We start from the raw sequence: 17,372 nt of genomic DNA, 5'->3' as shown, positions 1-17,372 counted from the left end.
CCGCCGGGATCGGCCGGCGGCGGGAAAGGGCCTTTTCCAGGAGGGAACGACACGGAACGGCGACGTGGCGCCGGCGGGGGGCGGGAGCAGAACGGGACAGTGGCGCCGCAAAGGCCCAGCCCAAAAGTTGGCAGTGAGCCAGCCGGTGCTGCGCTAATGGGGTAAGAAACATCGCGTCCTTGTGCTGTAGTATGTCCCTCAGTGCAGACATTCCAGAACCCTCTGGACGCAATGCTGTGTGCCCTAGGACGGCCCTGCTTGAGCAGGGAGCTTGGGCCGGAGGATGGTCCCACCAACCCGACCTATTCTGTGGTTCTGTAATAAATCCTGGTTGTGAAACTGCTGTTTGCCTGAGCCACATGGTGCCCTTGGCTTCCTACTGCCAAGAACCTTAAGCCAAGTACTAAACACATTCCCAAAAGATAGTGACAAGCTGGGGTGCAGGGACAAGGTGAAGGGAGAACCCTGTCACTGCAGTGTTACTGATATTTTGCCTCTCTCCTTGAAAATATATTAATAAATCAAACATATCCAGGCCATCAGTCACTCCAGAAAATACTGAAATGAAGCCTATGCTCTAAACATAGGCACTAGGACAGGCCCCTAAGATGCTGGACTTTAGGAAGGGCACAGGAGAGAAGAGGTACATCTGTCCTCAGGTTTCCTTGAAACAATGACTTCAGTGCCCTTGAACTACCTAAGGAATGAGGCAGTGGGAATGCTTGCTGGCATTTTCTGGAATATGCAAAATCCAGACCTGGGTGAACAGAGCTCTGAATTAAAAGGAGGTGAAATATACATATCAATTTTAACGAGCTTCAAAACAAGGTACGGGTATGCATAAAGTACAAAAAAAAGGCTACTTCCTGGAATGAACTATGAACTCCACCAGTCTTGGAATTAAAACTTCTTTGAATGATTGTATAAGACCAACCTGCATCCAGGACAAGGAACACCCAAATAAAGACCTTGATCCAGGCTCTCTATGCAGCAGACTCCCTCCTGATATTATCAGCACAGTGATCAATGCCAAATAGCTCATAAATTCAGTTCAACAAATCCCTGTTATAAGAAAGCCTGGATGTTCAATGGAAAACTGTCCCATGAGAATTGGGAATACCTTTTAGTATCTAAAAGAAAAAACTTATTTACTGCACCTGATTCCATCACAGAGCATTTTTCATGCAATGTTCAGCACTGAAATAAAAGTTCAAAAACGGCACCAGGTGTGTATGTTCAGTCTTGCATTCTGTTAAAAACAGCTGGAGGAAAAAATACTTCATATTAGAAAAAAAATTTCAAATACTTTTAAGCCATTAAGATAATCTGGGAAGTTATTTTGGATCCATTAGAATGATTGTGAAAATCTGCTCATGAAAGCAGAAGGATGTCAAGACAGTTAAAGAGGTTAAGTCACTAAAGAGTGACTTTGTCAGACTTTCATATTGGTTAGATTGTTGCCCTGACAAGACAGACAGTTCCAGGCACCACAATTCTCACTAAGGTAAAATAAATGAATGGTTAAATGTCTTCTGTATGATTCTGCATGTCCCTAGGAGGTCTCCTGGATATTGGCAGCCTAGAAACAAGCTTCAAAAACAGAGAAACACCAGTGAGCAAATCCCAGCCTAACAACTGTAAACAGAAATCAGGTACACAGGGAAAGGAAAATACTGTCCCATGGTGGACATGACAGAGTGACAAAAGTAATGTGGAGTTTCCCATTTCCTTAATGCCTCCAGCAGTGACACCCCTGAGAGAGGAAAGGTTTCAGGGGAGATGTAAACTCTAGGAACCACTCAGAAAGAAAAATGCCAGGGTGGCCATAGGGCCCAGCTCCCAGTGAGCAGTAGGAATTTGCCATGGCAGTTTCTTTGTTCCCAGCCGCTCCCATTTTACTCAGGAACCTGTTTAATATTAACTTCTACTTCTGAGGCCCAGAGGGGGAAGCAGCAGCAGTGAGCTCCAGGTCAGGGGCAGGCAGACAGGACTGGAAAGGCAGCTAACACTGCAGCAGGCAGGGAGTGAGTTAAACACTGCCCCACACTTCCACACAAACCTGTCTCCAGCTCTTCTCCAGGGCTTTCTCTCCTGCCGGTCCCCTGCTGGCTGCTTCCAAACCCCATCATCGCTGTTGTCAGCCATATCTCACCCTGCAGAAGCCTGCTGGGAGCAATTCCAGAGCTGGGATACACACAAGACTGCACTAGTGCCCTCAGAGACCTGCCTGACCTGCCCCATTTTGTCTCAGATACTCACAGGTTCATGTTGGAAAGCTGAGCTAAAAATCCAACAGGCTGATTTTCTACTGGATTTAAGGAAAAAATGACAAATCAAGCAAAACATCCTTACCTCTGACTTACCTAATGTGACAGGCTGGACTTGGGTGCCCGCTGCATAAGATCACCTTGAGCTGATGTTGAGAATTGGAAACTGAGTGACCAGCTTGGTTACTAAGGCATCTTGCCTGAGAGTATGTCAAAAACATGATGATCCAGATAGATTCCTACAATACTGCAGTCTTTCCAAATAGATTTAATGGAAAATAAAATTATGTCATTATAATTTGTGTGTATTTTTAAAAAATGTTATTTTACCTACACATTTTCTTTCCAATTCATCTGGCTACCCATCCTCCCAGGAAAAACATATTGTTCACAAAATCTTCAACATCCATTTATGGTATCTGAGGATGCAATCTATCATTCCTGCAATTAAATTCCCTCCAGACTGGGTAACAGAAGTCAGAGGCAGATTGTCTTTGTAACTCAGCAAGCTTTGTTTGAAGTTTCCTTGGATGTGTTTAGTTGAAGAGACTGGAAGGATGTAGAAAATAAGACACAATTTTTTACTGCTGGGTTAAACAGAAGTTGCGAGAAATTTCTTTTGAAATGGATGAGTGTAAAGTGCAAATACTGCTTTAACAACCTATGTTTTACAATTTCCTGATTAATGGATTGCAGTAAAATCGGTTCCCTGACCCTGATTACTTCAGCAATACATTAGTAATTACTTCAGCTAGTTTTATGTTGTGCATGGAAGCTGCACAGAATCATGTCTTGTCTTTTAACCTGTAAATCAGTTCCTTCATGGCCGTCTGAATCTCAGCTCTGATATTTTATGCAGAAAATAAAACTGAAACATGTACAATATCAGTGCATAGATATCAAAGTATCATTTTTTTTTTAGGAAGGGACAAACATTAATTTCACAGTCCTTGTTCAAAGCTGCCCTTGAACTTCTAGAATGGATTGTCATTACAGGAGGAGACTATGATAGTGCTATGAACTCAACTCATGTTCTGGGTGTAGCCAGGTATCTGCATCGTAAAAAATGTAGCCACAGCTGTCTTTAGACCTACAGCTTTCCTTGCTGGAGAGGCCAAGAGCTGGGTAGAGCTCTCACCCTGGGAAGAAAGAGCTTTAACAGCTGCATTTGGCAAAGCTGTGGGGGAGGCATGAATGTGATTCCTCTGCTTTTTAGGAATAAGCACAAAGGGGCTCAGTCTGCAAAGGCATTGTTACAGCGAGCAAGGAATTCACCAATTTAAAAAAAATCTAACAGGAAAGGAATCTGAAAAAATGAGAAAAGTCTTTTAAAGAGCAAGGGGAAAATCTGGCTCTGCATGAACAAAAATAATCACAGAAGCTTTCCTGGCCCTGCCGTGAAGCGGCCCCCTGCACCCTGGGCAGGGAGCAGTTGTGGAGCTCAGCTGTGCCTGTGGTTAATCATAAATAGATTTCCTTGGCCAGGAGTTCTGGCCAGCACACCCCCTCCTCCGCCTCCTCCCAGCACTGCCCAGGCAGCGCTCCAGAGCCCACCCAGCCTCCCTCCATGAGACAGACAGACAGCAGAGGTAAGAGACACCAGGCCATTGCTCCATGAGCTCAGAGACAGCGTGGGTCACAGGGGAGGCGGGAGGAGAGCAGGTCCCTGCTCCAGCTGCCTGAAACGTGCACAAGGATTGTGCAAAGTTGGGTCTTGCAGCAAAACTTGCCAAGCTTCCAAAATCTTTGAGGCGTTTCAGGCTGGATGTTGGCTGAGCTTCCCGTGAATATCAGCTCAGCCCTGTTGGGTTTCAGGTGGTGACCAGCTGGTTTTTATCCACTGGCAGTACAGCTTGGGCACTCCTTGGTGTTGTGCTTCTGAGTTTGGGAAGTTGTTAAAATTCAGAGCACAACTCGAGCAGCTCAGTCGATCCCTGGCATAGCTCTGTTGGCTTAATGAATTTATTCTGAAGCTGACTTTGCCCCAGAGAGCAAGGGGTGTGTAGACACACACACAGCCATACCAGAACATTTGCACGAACCCATGAACAGCTCAAGCTGCTGAGCTTAGCACAAAAAGGATTTGGAAAGTGGAAAATCTTAGTGTTCCAGTCAGGTGTGTATCGTGTCTAGTTGATCCAGTCCCACATTTCTTAAATAGCACAGCCCAAGCTGTCCTGTGTAGTTGAAGTCTTTAGATTTGGGCAAATATACTCTCCCTGGCTACAAGAATTTTCTGTATAGCTGAAGTGCCACACACTGTACTGGGACCAGAGCCATGTTCTGCTAACTGTAACATGAACACAGTACTGTTGTTAATTAATTTGCCATCTGAATTAACAATAGGTACAAAGGACTGAAGAAGGGAATCCTTTCCTCCTAGTGAAGGGGTGAGGAACAGGGAGACTGGAGGGATATGGCCAAAAGCCCAGGGAAAGCATGTGAAGCAGGCAGGCATTGAGTAAAACTGCCCTGAGGCCCAGACCAGACCACTCTCTTAACATTTACAGCTCTCTCCCCCTCTTTCTCTGTTTGGGAATGAATTTAATTAGAGTGAAAAGGAGTTGCTAAGAGACCAGAGGAGTTCTGGAGTTTGTTGCTGGGGCTGAATTGCCTCTCTGCTTCCAAGGCACTGTGCTAAAAGGGATGATGTAACATGAGCCTGCATAAAGCACTCCCAGCTCTGGGGAAAGCTGCTCTCTCCTCCTCGCAGTTCCAGTCTGGTTTGTCAGTTCTCAGCTCCTTTTTGAGCTCCTTATTTTCTCCTAGACACTGGCAAAAAACAGGTTCCTATCCCTATAGCACTATTCTGCCTTGTAGATTCCTCCTTGTGACCTTTCGCGTTGGAGGCAGCAGTGGCTGGGCCTGACATCTATCATCAGCTGGTCACTTTGGAATTTAAAAGGTTTTCTGCTTCAGAATTCTCCCTAGTTTGTTACTCCTCATCCTTTCCTCTGCTCCACCACGATTTCAGCCCAGCATTAATGGGTCAAGTGACCCCTTCCAACTCCATTTCTGCAGCTTAACATTTTGTTTTGCCACTCTGGCTCATGCTCGAAACACCAGGAGATTCCAGGCCATCTCTTAGGCAAAGGGCCGTCTACCTTCCAGGGTCAAGGCAAGAACTAATATGTTTAGCTTCTTAGGGTCACATCATTGCTAAATTCCATGTTTCCTTTTCACCTGACCTCTGTTATCTCAGGAGCATCCATATGCACAAGATGATTGGGAAGATAACCCTCAGTCTGGGAAGACAGGTGTCCTCCGTGGCACGTGGGGCCACCCAGGTGAGAAGACTTCTGCATGGTGAGTAGTGCACTGAGTTCCTGTGGTATCCTTGGTGCTTCCACTCTTATAAAACATATTTCCATCTTTAGGCATGGTTGCAGGGCTCAGTTTGTTCACAATAATGTTCAAGTGGAATAACAGTAACCATACAACTGCAAAATGGTGGCAGAGGATCCTTCAGTGATGGTGATGAGGATTATCATTCATATTAACAGTAGAGATGTTTTGCACACATTTCACTTACATAAAACACAGTTCTAGTCTTCTTGAAGTTATTTGTAAATTCACCCCAAAGAACAGCTGAGGAGGGGGATAAATTTGTTGTGATGACGACAGTTTGCTTTTTATAAAACAGCTCAATAGTTACTGCTAATACCCACACAAATAACTCACTCTTCTGTGTTTATCCCCAGGTGGTTATGTCAGGATTCATCCCTCTGTGCAGGAAGCTCTGGTGGAGGGCAGACCCGTTGTAGCCTTGGAAAGCACCATCATTACACATGGCATGGCCTATCCTCTGAATTTGAGGTGGTGGATGTTGATGTTCCTCATTCAGTGAAGTTGTAAGAACGAAGCACGTAACTTACTGGATTGCTATCAGTGTTCCTGGTCAAGGCAAAGCTGTTGCAAGAGCAAATGAAATGTCAGGTTGTTAGGCATGCAGGCTGTGAGCTCAAGTGTAAAACAATTGTATTTGGACTTTTAAGGACAAATACAGAGAGCTTAGGTATCTCCTTATCCAACACCTTAAATTTCTGGCTTCCTTTAAAATAGAGCAGCAGATAATATGTCACCACTTGCTCTGAAAGAGAGCTATCAGCTTTTCAGCTGCATCGTTTGTACAGACATTGAAAACACTCTGCAGTTTCTTTTCCTGTACCTTTTGTAATGCAAAAAGGATTGAAACACAATAATGAAATCTGTTCCTTAGCCCACTCAGAGCAGCTACTGTGAGAGCTCCTGGTCCCTTCTCACTGTCTTCTGTACCCTGCATGGAACCCCCCACCTCTAGTCTTTATTTATCAATTTTCAGTAGACTCGTGTTTCATTGAGTTGCAGTGCCAGAAATCATTGCATTCTCCCCTCCATCCTTGCTTCCAGAAAGCACAGAAAGGTTTTGGTATTGATTTTCCATCTTGCTTTTTACCTGGCCATTATTCTGCCTGACATTCTCTCTTAAAAGGAAGCTCTAAAATCTCGATTTTTGGGAAGAGGAGTTTCGGTAGTTAAAGATTGCCAAGCATATGTCCAGATAGCTCAGAAAGGGAGAAGAAGCTGCTCCTAAAAAAGATACTGTATGAATGATCAAGTACAAAATCTGCTCAACTTAGGCTTAGTCTGCAGCCCTGGAGTACCCTAAGGCAGCAGATTTTTGGCACTGTTGTTACTCTATATCTCACTGACTGTATTATGAAAAATATATCCTGGTCATTTGAGCAGGACTTGAACTACCTGGGGTTTCTGTGAAGGTCTATTATGTCAGAGAAACAACAGGTAAAAGATAAAGAAAAGTCCTAATTTGAGAAGATCTGTATTTTCAGTAGTATATTATACAACCAGATTTGCTTGTAAACCAAATGATTTTTCTCAAAAATGAAGCACAGAGCTTGGACATTGCCATCCTTCCAGAAAATGGGAGCTCTTTGCTTCTGCAAGTTGAAGGGCAAAGATTTCTGTCATGAGGCAGATACAAGAAGAACAGGGTGTAGCTGAAACCACAAGAACTGTAGAACTGTGAATGATGGCCATCAAACATGACGGTTTTCTTGCCTGATTGTTTCCATCCATAATTTTGTGATTATTGTCTTGTTTGTCTTATTTCAGCATGGCCAGAGAGGTGGAAGAAATTGTAAGAACAAATGGAGCAGTGCCAGCCACTGTAGGTATTTTAAGGGGCCAAATCCATGTGGGACTCACAGATGAGGAACTGGAGTTCTTGGCAAGCAGTAAAAATGCAGTTAAAGTGTCTCGCAGAGATTTTCCTTTCGTCCTCAGCCAGGTATGGTGTGCAAACTTCCTAGTGTGGTCTTTCCTAGTAAAGAATAGCTGCTTTTCTAGCAACAGTATTGTGCTCTCCAGCTTCATGCCAGGTGGCTTTTAAACCTCTCAAAAATATCATGGAAAGTGGTGATCCTATGGGGAGCACAAAAATGGCCCTAACTGGACTCAAAATCCAGCAGGGTAAGGGAATAACATACATTAAATAGGGCTCCTGAAAAGTCATTCTGGTTGTGCTGGCAAGCCATGGGCACTTGGCTAAGAATATTCTTATTGGCATGATAGGACATTCTCTCATTGCATGTAAACTATGTGACACTTAGGCCATCCCAGGCTTAAAGTGGCAGCTAAAGGTGCCACTAGCTGCCTGTGGAACACTCTGGACAGCAAAGGCCTCTGCTATCAGGGCAAGAACCGCTTATCTCGCAGGGACAACAGATGATCCACACGATATTCTGAGTTGGAAGGGACCCACAAGGATTATAGAATCCAGCTCCTAAGTGAATTCCTCTGCCTTTGGGCTAAAAGAGTATTTGTGTTAGAATTTCACTGCTGAGCTGCTCACAGACCACAGCTGTGGCTGCTCCTCCATGTCACCCTGGGTGCTGACTGTGACTGGTTGTTCCCTGACAGGGCTTGTCCGGTGGCACTACCGTGTCTGGAACAATGATCGTGGCACACAAAGCAGGAATCCCTGTGTTTGTCACAGGTGGCATAGGAGGTGTCCATCGGCATGGGGAGAACAGTAAGAACATCAATGCATTCTACTTTTCACTCTGTTGCTACAGTTTCATCCAATTCCTTCTTTTTCATTTTTCCCAGCCTGTCCTACAGTAAATGTCTATTCAGAAGAATAGTTAACATTCTTCTTGATCCAACTAGGGCTGCTTTCTCCCTCATGTCCCCTTTCCAGAAGCTTCTAAATATTCCTCTTGCCCCCTGCACAGCTGTTAAGGGGGTGGAAGTTTCTCTTTATCCTTTGCTTACACGGGGTTATATTGATATTGTTTGGTGCAACAGGAGCTGACTGCACCTCTGCCTCTTTGTAATGTCTGGATAACCTGATACTGGCTGCCAAGCACAGTGTTGTTATCAGCTCTCTCAGCTGAGGAGAAGAAGAGCCTTGCCACAAAAGAGTGTGTTCTGTGTTGGAGGTGTGTTCTCCTCTCTGGAAGATGGCCTGGTCTTGCCAGTACAGTTTGTGGCTTTTAGGTGCTTTCTCTCTTCTCAGCCATATATATTTCCAGCACAGCCCAAGTGCAGTGCCCTGTTGTATGCCATCCCTTTAGATGTGATATAAATTCCAGACCAGGGAGTTTCCTGAGCTTCTCCTGTGGTACTTTCTTTTTTTTGCAAGCATTGTTAGTTCCAAACTCAAGACTACTCCAATGATATTGCATCTCCTTGAATCTCATCCTTGCTGTACAACACCTTTTTCTTTCTTTTCTACCAAATTTTTGCATGCTCTTTATCAATGTGATCAAAGAGCCGAGAGATAGAGTACAGGGCTGCACCTCTGCCCTTAGCCATGTGGCTTCTTTTTGTCAATACCTCTTTCAATCTCAACACCTAAAGTCATGAGCTAAACCTATAATATTTGCTTGTGGATCAAAGCAGTTTTAAAGTCAGGCAGTGGCATCCTGGGCATATGTGGCTTTTTAGGAGGTCAGAGCTCACCAGCTTGGGGTACAAGACAATCACCAACTCAGTGCTGCTTGTCCCTTGGCAGCTCTGGATGTGAGTGCTGACTTGACAGAGCTAGGACGAACACCAGTGGCTGTTGTATCTGCAGGAGCCAAGTCTATCCTTGATATTGGCAGGACACTGGAATATCTGGTAGGTAGCACGGGCTGTGGTGTCAAAGCAGATAACGTTCCTTGTGCACAGAGTGCCCAGTGGCATTGGGATGGGTCCTAAGCCAAAGATTTGCAGAAATTGCTACTGAGAGGATGTGAAGCCATATTTACAGTTCTGTAGTCCTGGGGCTGTACAAGCACTTGGCTGCTCCCTAACAAATCCATCCATGTCCAAGAGGCTGTTCCAGCAGCTGCTCCAGCTGAGGTCAAAGGTAGTGCTATCCACGTCCTTTTTCTTTGGCATTAGATTTGCTTTTCCAGGATGATGCTCCCAGAAACTGATGGATCAGGAAAGCTAGATCCATCAAACACTAAAATAAAATCAGAATTAAAAAGGGAATCAGATGATTTTCAGCAGTCACCTTTTAAGGTTTGGCATGTTGAAAACCACCAGGGCCAGCACTTTAGATGACAGCCAACATTGATATTTCTCAATCACAAGCAGAACTCATTTATATCCTGTCAGTTCACGACATGTCTTCGGGTCCCAGGGTTGTCTTGGACTCAGGATGGTGCCAGTGACAGCTGCATGGCTTTGGATCAGCTCCAAGCACACACAAAGGATGCACATGCCTCCTCTGCCTCAGCGAGCCAGATCTGATCTAGCCACTTACCATGTCTGGCTCTTGGAGAGAGGATAGAATAGAATGGGATGTACAAAAATAACCACGACCTGGGCCAAAGGAAGGCAGTTTCTTTCTGGGTAGAAGGAAAAAGTCCCATTCTTTAGTTTCCTTCCACTGATCACCTGCTTTTCTCACCTCCACTGCTGCAGGAGACTCAGGGGGTGTGTGTGGCTGCCTTTGGAGAATCAAGAGAGTTCCCAGCCTTCTTCTCACGCCAGAGTGGCTTCCAGGCACCATACCATGTCCAGGATGAAGAGGAGGCAGCTAAACTCATTGGTGTGTTTCAGGTGGCAAAGGTCATGTAAGGTCCTGGGAAGGAGGGACACAAGAATTACCCTGGATGAGGCACTTCCTTTATGTCTGCAGAAAAATTTGCCCTGAAAAACTGTGCCATCCCACTTCCCCCATTCCTGCATCAAAAGTGCTTTGAAAATACAGCAGCAAAGTCCAGTCTTTACAGCAAGTGAAACTACCAGCCAGCTGCGGCCAGCTTGGCATGCTCATTCGTGTTTTATTCCACCTGGTGAAGTGAAGGCAGCATGTAATAATATGTGGACAGAAGGAGAATCAGTTTAAAAAAGGCAAAAAAAGCCTTTGCCCCTTTTACTGTGCAGACAGACTCAAAAGAAATAGGCAGATGTGAATTGGTTGGGTATCTGGAGCTAAGAACTGGAGCTTGAGCTCTGAGGTTTCCTCCACCTTGTGCCCACTCTCCTCTGTCCTTTTCCTTCAGCACCTGACTTCTCCCTCCAAGGAGTGCCACTAACAGTATTCCCATCCTCTCACAGACAGTGCTCTGGGGCTGGGCCTGAGCAGTGGGGTGCTGATAGCAGTGCCCTGTCCCCAGGAGCGAGCTGCCCAGGGCCAGGCCATCGAGGAGGCCATCCAGCAAGCTCTCAGCCAAGCCAGGTGAGAAGCAACCTAAGCCTTTGCCTTTGCTCAGCCCATGGGCTTGGGGGAGTGAACAAATTCAGGGACACTGCTGCAGGAGCTTAACCTTGGGCATGGGTGAGCCCAGAACTTATTTTCAACTGTACCTTTATCTAACCCAAAGCTTGTTTACAGGGCTTGTTATGGTATGTGGTTATGGAGATAAAGTATCTGCTGGCAACAGTGCTTCTCCTCTGATGCCATTTCAGCTCATCTGTGGGCATTTTCTTTATACTTGCAGGTCCAAAGGAATCACAGGCAAAGACGTGACCCCCTTTTTGTTACAGAAGCTCACAGAATTAACTGATGGGAAATCGTTGGACTCTAGTATCCTCTTACTAAGTGGGGGCAAAAAACAAAGTCCTCCAGTGTGTTTTCTATCTCTTCTGATAATGCCTAGTAGGAAACACTGTCACTTTATTGATGGTCTAGCAAGGACCAAACACTTCAGTGTCTGCATCCTGATTTTTAAGGCGCATCCTTACTGCCTTCATCCCCTTTTACATTAAAAACTGGAGGCAGCACAGATGGCAGCTGGTCCAGAGCCCAAGGAAATCCCTCACATCTGACCCTGGAGCTTGCCTGCTCTGTGGTGGAATCTCTGGATGCTGTTGTCTGTGCTGGGCTTGCACACTGGAAGGTCTCTGGGCTTCCCAGAGCACTGTGCTGTACATTATCCACACTGTGCTGCCTTATCCAACCTTCCCTGGGGGTGTAGAGAAAGAGAGATTTGGAGGACAAGCACCCCTGGGTGAGCAGGATTCCTACTGCACAGCCAAGAGAAAGCAGAGGTGCTGGCTGGGATGCCAGTGTAGGATCTGGGAGAGCCAGATTCACATCTAGGCTCTGCTGCCAGCCCTCTAGGAGGCCTGACCAATCGGGGCAGAATGGCAAAGGCATTTTTGGGTGTAAGAGCTATATGCAGCCACAAAGTAGGGCTTTCAAAGACTCTGATACTCTGCCCCCAGTGCAATTTGCTAAAAAAAATTGTTTATAGTGACTTGGCAAAATCTCAGTAGGTATCTCTTTCTGGAAAAGCTGACCAAGATCCTCTAAGGTTTTTAGGCTCTCTGCTGTAATTTAAGTACTTCACCTTCTCTTTTCTCTGTGAAGTCTTTGCTTCTATTCCCCACCTATCAAAGTCAGGCTTCCTCACTGTGGACACTGGGGGAGGAAGGTGAATTAAAAAAAAAAAAAAAAAAAAGAAAAATCTGGGTTTCCATGCAGCATTGTAACCCACTATACTTGCCCCCAAAGGATTGTGGTATGGAGGATCAAACCTATCAAGTCCCAGCATGTATTTCCTGCTTTCTCCCTCTAAAGAATTCCTACATAAGCTTCTAACAGGTCAGACTCGCTGGTATTTTTAATTTTCCTCAGAAAGAAACGTTCAACAGACCTTGCACTGATCCAGAACAATGCCAGAGTGGGCAGCTGCATTGCAGTGGCCCTCAGCAAACTGCAGAAAGCCAGAAGGAAGAGGAGCCAGCGTGGGCAAAAGGACATGACTGCACCCCAACCAGTGAGTCCTCTGCTGGCCTCCACATGATGCCTCTCTGCTGACAGCACAAGATAAATTTATATCTGTTCCCAAAAGTAAAAGATGACTCAGCCAGGGACCAATCATTCTCCTTCATGCTGTCAGACATTCTCCCTTTAGTTTCCCTTGTTATTCTTGAAAGATAAGTGTCTTCTCCTCCTCCCCTTATCCACATTTACAAGGGGTAGACTCTGACAATGGCCTGATCTCATTAAGTCTTAGGCCATCAGGGCCATTAAAACTTTAATCACCTTTTCCCCTTTTACTGAGTCCCTATGTACAGCTTCATCTCTACAGCTCTTAGTAGCAGGGAACTTGTGATTACAGGAATAGACCTGGAAGAGGGTGGGGAGAGATATTTTGAGCTGCTGAGCCATAAATATCTCTTTTTCTTGGCCTCCTGCTCATGATTGACAAAATCACAAGAGTTACAGCACGTACCAAACAAGATCTACTATAACCCTAATAATCTATTCACTCTCTTGGATTTTGTCTATGCCATGTAACTTGCAGGAAATCTCTTTTAGGTGGTCTTTAGAGACATGAAAAATTTTAGAAAACCCATTTGCAATATGATTTGTCAACATAAAAGAGGGCAGTGACTCCAGAGGCAATAACCCAGCATTTGATGAGAAAAAACATCTGTATGTCCCCAAAGAATCTGGAAACTTCCTGTTTGTGGAGCTAAACTGCTTATTCTGGCTTTGTAGGACAATAAAAGAAGTGATCTGTAAAGTGTCACTGGGTATGGCAATTTCTCCTGGGAGCTTACAAGAAATTACTGCATTTTCCTGCCCACTTTTTCCCATTTTCTTTGCTTTTTTACACACCAGTGCTTGATTGTTTCTGAGGCCTGGTACATAGAGAAACCATCAGCATCCCTGTGTGTCCACTGCAACATCCCACCTGCCATGCTGGGCCTGGCTGTCAGCAGGCATAATTCAGAAAGCAACAAAGAGAAGAGGTTTTGACGCTTTCTGATTGAGATTGTACAAACCTGCATCTAACTATTCAAAAGAAGCACCGGCCCCAACACTGTAAATGAGAGAGTTTTCAGAAGGGTGGGAAAAGTGACTAGGCAAAGCAAAGAAGATTTGGAAACTTTTTCCTGAAGCACTTCCAACCACTTTTTACCTCTTTCTTCCCTCTTAAAGGTGGTGATTGGCGGTATCAACGTTGACTTTATAGCCAAGGCACAGAACCCTGAGATCCTGGTACTGTATCCGTAGCACTTTTCTCAGCACCAATGTATTTCCAGCTGCTTTTACAGGAGTGCCAAGCCAAAGGGGTTGGGAGGAAGGTGTTATCCCTGGATGATATCCACATGTGTACATGCACACACTTGGGAGTGCTGCATGCTTGGTGTGTTGTTTAGATGGATAATGGAGTGATATTTACTGACCTGCTCTGTCCCCAAGGTGAAAAATCACCATCCCTGACACTCAAGAGAGGGACAAAGCAATGTATCATTCATACAACCCCCCCATAGTGGGGAAACCCCCAGGTAACCCAGCTCTGGCTGTCTGAGACTGTGTTAACTATGGGAAGTAGCACAAATAGGAGGAAGAGTCTCTGTGCAGAGTACTCATGAAGGATTTGAGTCTCATACACACACACAAAAACCAACAAAAAAAGGAAAAAAAACCCCAAAGATGGCTTTAAAAATAGAACATTTTAAATGTTACCATTTGTCTCAATTTGGGTTAAACAAGAAGCTAAAGTGGACCAAACCTGTGAGTCCCCCATGCAAATGACAGCTGTTTGCATGGCCTGTACAATTTTTGTCAAGCTGTACAAAATACTGCAGATTGAGGTGGTGAAGCTTGCTCAAAACTTCTTTGGTGTGTCAAATTACTCTGTGATGATAGCCAAGGCAAGAAGCTTCTGCCATCAGATGGGACAGCCTGTGAAGACCTCTCAGTCAGATAGGGGAAATGGGCTGGGGAAGCTGTCTGAAAGGAATTTGGCTATTTAATGATGCAGGGGGCAAGCAATGTTACAATGGTCAAGGGTGAAATATGCTGTGGCATCAGTTATGAAAGCTTACAAAAGCAAGAGTTCAGCTGCTTCAGCTGTGATGTAACCAATACCATGCACAGCCTACACTCAGCCATCAGGCAAGGGGCTGAGCTGTGTCCAAGGAAAGACAGACATTCCTTGGCATGTCAGACACAAGTGCAGATTTCTGGAGCACCTATAGCATGGTGAGGGGGCCAAGGAGCAGTGTAGGTCCTGCTGGGCACAGCTGACTAGGGAAAAAGGAGCTTTTAATGTTCCATAAAAAAGCGAGGCGCTAGCCACCCTTCTGCCTTCAGCAAGCCCCAGAACTCATGGTGCATCATGGCTGGGACGCACTGCCAAGCCAAGGAGGATTTGGGAGCTGCCAGCCAGAAAGCTTCTGCTGACAGCTACTGTGGTTAGGCACAGAGGAAAAGCCTCTCTCAATATCACTGGTTTGGCTTTTTAAAGACAGATTTTTTTCAAAGGGCTCCACACCCAGCAGATCCCACCTTTATGCCTGCTGGATTTGTTGCAGAGCACTGGGTACCACTCCCTCCTTGTGCTGTCTCAGCAGGAAAGCAGCTGTGTTCTGACCTGGTTGTAATTCCCACATGGCTTTCAAGGCTACCCAGAGGCTAAATGCTTGATATGTAACTATCTGACCTGCTGGGAAGGATGAACAATTTGCTCAGAGAAAGTTGCTGGAAAAACCATTATGGTTATCATTCTCTCAGGATACCCAGAAGCTGAGCAGAGTCTCATTTTCACATTAAGAGTTCAAACCTCTTAGGACATGGAAGAAGTTTCCAGAGACTTCCTCAATTCTCTGATACTTTGCCAGAAAGCATCAGCCCGGCCTCATTTCAGATCACTTTTAGCCAGCCCATTTTCACCTAAATTCTTTAATCTGGGCCAGCCCCACCCAAACCCAAGAAGAGATATTTGGATACCACTCAGTTACAACTGAGTTGGCAAGGTGTGAACAGAGCCACTCATTTATTTTTCTTTAAGAGCCAACTGCTGGTTTCTCTCTCACTGTACCCACCTGCCACTTTAAAGAGAGATTTAGCATCTTGGTTTTTTTAGGCCCTGTGGGGTTCTACAACAGGAGAGGTCACCCACAGCTGGATCCCTGAGCAGGAGGCTGCTACATCTGCTCTTAGGGCAAGGCTTGGCATAAAAAAGACACCCAGAAGCTCTGCCTCTGGGGTATATGGGGAACTGAGAGAGAGGACCAGCATGCCAGGCAGCAAAAGGAGCTAATGAGTATTTTCTCCATTCCTGCAGGCATCAGTTTTAAACCACAGATAATGGAATTACATAAACCACAGTTTGTGCTTATTGCTGATGGCAGCCAGTGCTCTCTTTAAAGACTGAAATAGGACCCAATGCTCAAAGCCACGTTGTTTGACTCACCTAAAAAAGCACCCTTGCTTTGTATTTTGGGGTGCTGAGGTTTGGGTTTTCTCCCCTTGGCTGCCTATATTACAGAGAGTGAGCTTCAGAATTAAAATAGCCAAATTCACTTTGCTTTTGAAATCTGCAACCCTCAACAGGATACAGTTGCAGATGGAAATATCCTCATTCCCAACAGTACCAGTGGCAATTCCCAGGGAGCACAAGCAAAGGCAAGGGAGGGGCATTTGGCAAGGAGTGACACTTGCATTTGATGAGGAGTGACAAGCAGGGCAAAGATGAACAAAGGCCATCAGTTGCTTGCTTATATAGAGGCAGCTCTGCTCAGGTGGCCTGCACAGTTTAGGGCTTGGAGAACTGCCAGACAGAAAAGCAAAGGTATCAAAAATTAGCACCAGATTTTACAGACTACAGAACTGGGGAGAGTCAGAGCTAAAAAAAAAAGAGCCTGAAGGTCAGATGAGAGAAATAGAAGATCATATTTAGATGGGAGAGCAGCCTCTCCCAGGGCTGGATGCAGGAGAAAGCATTGTGTGCAAAGAACAGATGTGCAGCTGCACGCAGGGGAAGAAGAATCCTTGGGGAGCTTCAGAATGAATTTTGAGAATGCCCAAGCACAGGGATTGTTGGGAGCAGAATATTCCTTACAGTGAGAGGGCAAGACATGTTCTTGGTTAGAATAGATAGTGGTGTTTACAAGCAAGGCAAATGTTGTGTGCAGGTGTGTTCTTGTGCACCTGGGCTGGTGTAGGGCAGAGGGACTGGGCCAGGAGCTTCTGCTTACAGGCATTAGGACTGCCAGTGGCAAGCTGATTTCAGAGATGGAAAATAGTCTTCAGGATTTTATGAAACAAGAGCTCTAAAACCATTTGATAGTCAGATGAAGCCCAAATGGATCTGAGCATAACTGATGTAATTCTTCTGTAAGAAGAATTAGAATGAGATGGGTGAGCGACTGCCCGTGCTCTGACAATTTATCTGTGACAGAAAGGCAGATGGACAGAGGAGTGGAAGGCAGAGGCAAGAGAAAATATTTTGGTAGCTGCAACTTGTGGAAAAGAAGGGTATCCTTAATGAGGGAGATGTTTGGGAAGCAATGGGTCAGTGAAAAACTCTTCAGTCTCTGAAACAGATCCTTCCATGAATAAAGTACAGAATAAAATACTGTATTCCATGAATACAGTACAGGCAAAGATAACAAATCTCATTTTACATTTAAAGAGGGAAATAAATAAATAAATAAACAAATAGCTCACACAAACTGGCTAAGGTGGGAGCTTAGTGGCCTGGAAGGCAGAGCCCCAGCAGCTTTGGAGTCATGGATTATTGTGGGCAGGTGAATTCAGAGGGCTGCTCACACTGACTGAAACACTCATCAGCCATTCTAGGAGGTCTTAGCAAGTTAGACCAAACTAGCAATTCATGGGGAGATCAAGTGGGTCTCCCCTCC

The 17,372-nt window shown here is 45.3% G+C and overlaps 1 protein-coding gene across 6 annotated transcripts in view; it reads left to right on the top strand.

Moving 5' to 3' along the window:
* Window positions 1-23: 23 nt before the first annotated feature.
* The window catches only part of LOC115910191 (pseudouridine-metabolizing bifunctional protein C1861.05-like), a 28,658-nt gene continuing 11,309 nt past the window's right edge, over window positions 24-17,372 (top strand). For 2 of the 6 annotated variants that reach the window (XM_030960138.1, XM_030960136.1), the window contains exons 1-11: window positions 24-161; window positions 5,470-5,573; window positions 5,969-6,083; window positions 7,380-7,554; window positions 8,187-8,298; window positions 9,283-9,389; window positions 10,185-10,311; window positions 10,824-10,944; window positions 11,207-11,292; window positions 12,363-12,487; window positions 13,660-13,719. In XM_030960138.1, coding sequence (XP_030815998.1) covers window positions 157-161; window positions 5,470-5,573; window positions 5,969-6,083; window positions 7,380-7,554; window positions 8,187-8,298; window positions 9,283-9,389; window positions 10,185-10,311; window positions 10,824-10,944; window positions 11,207-11,292; window positions 12,363-12,487; window positions 13,660-13,719 — 1,137 coding nt within the window. In that variant the 5' untranslated portion in view covers window positions 24-156. Of the gene's footprint in view, window positions 162-3,757; window positions 3,857-5,469; window positions 5,574-5,968; window positions 6,119-7,379; window positions 7,555-8,186; window positions 8,299-9,282; window positions 9,390-10,184; window positions 10,312-10,823; window positions 10,945-11,206; window positions 11,293-12,362; window positions 12,488-13,659; window positions 13,720-17,372 lie in introns of those variants that run through there. The other 4 variants (XM_030960139.1, XM_030960141.1, XM_030960137.1 and 1 more) reach the window with 4 other exon arrangements.

Source organism: Camarhynchus parvulus, chromosome 1A (assembly GCF_901933205.1).
Source record: "Camarhynchus parvulus chromosome 1A, STF_HiC, whole genome shotgun sequence".
Lineage (NCBI taxonomy): Eukaryota > Metazoa > Chordata > Aves > Passeriformes > Thraupidae > Camarhynchus > Camarhynchus parvulus.
The sequence above is the reverse complement of the archived record's forward strand: the minus strand, read 5'-3'. Positions and strand labels throughout refer to the sequence as shown.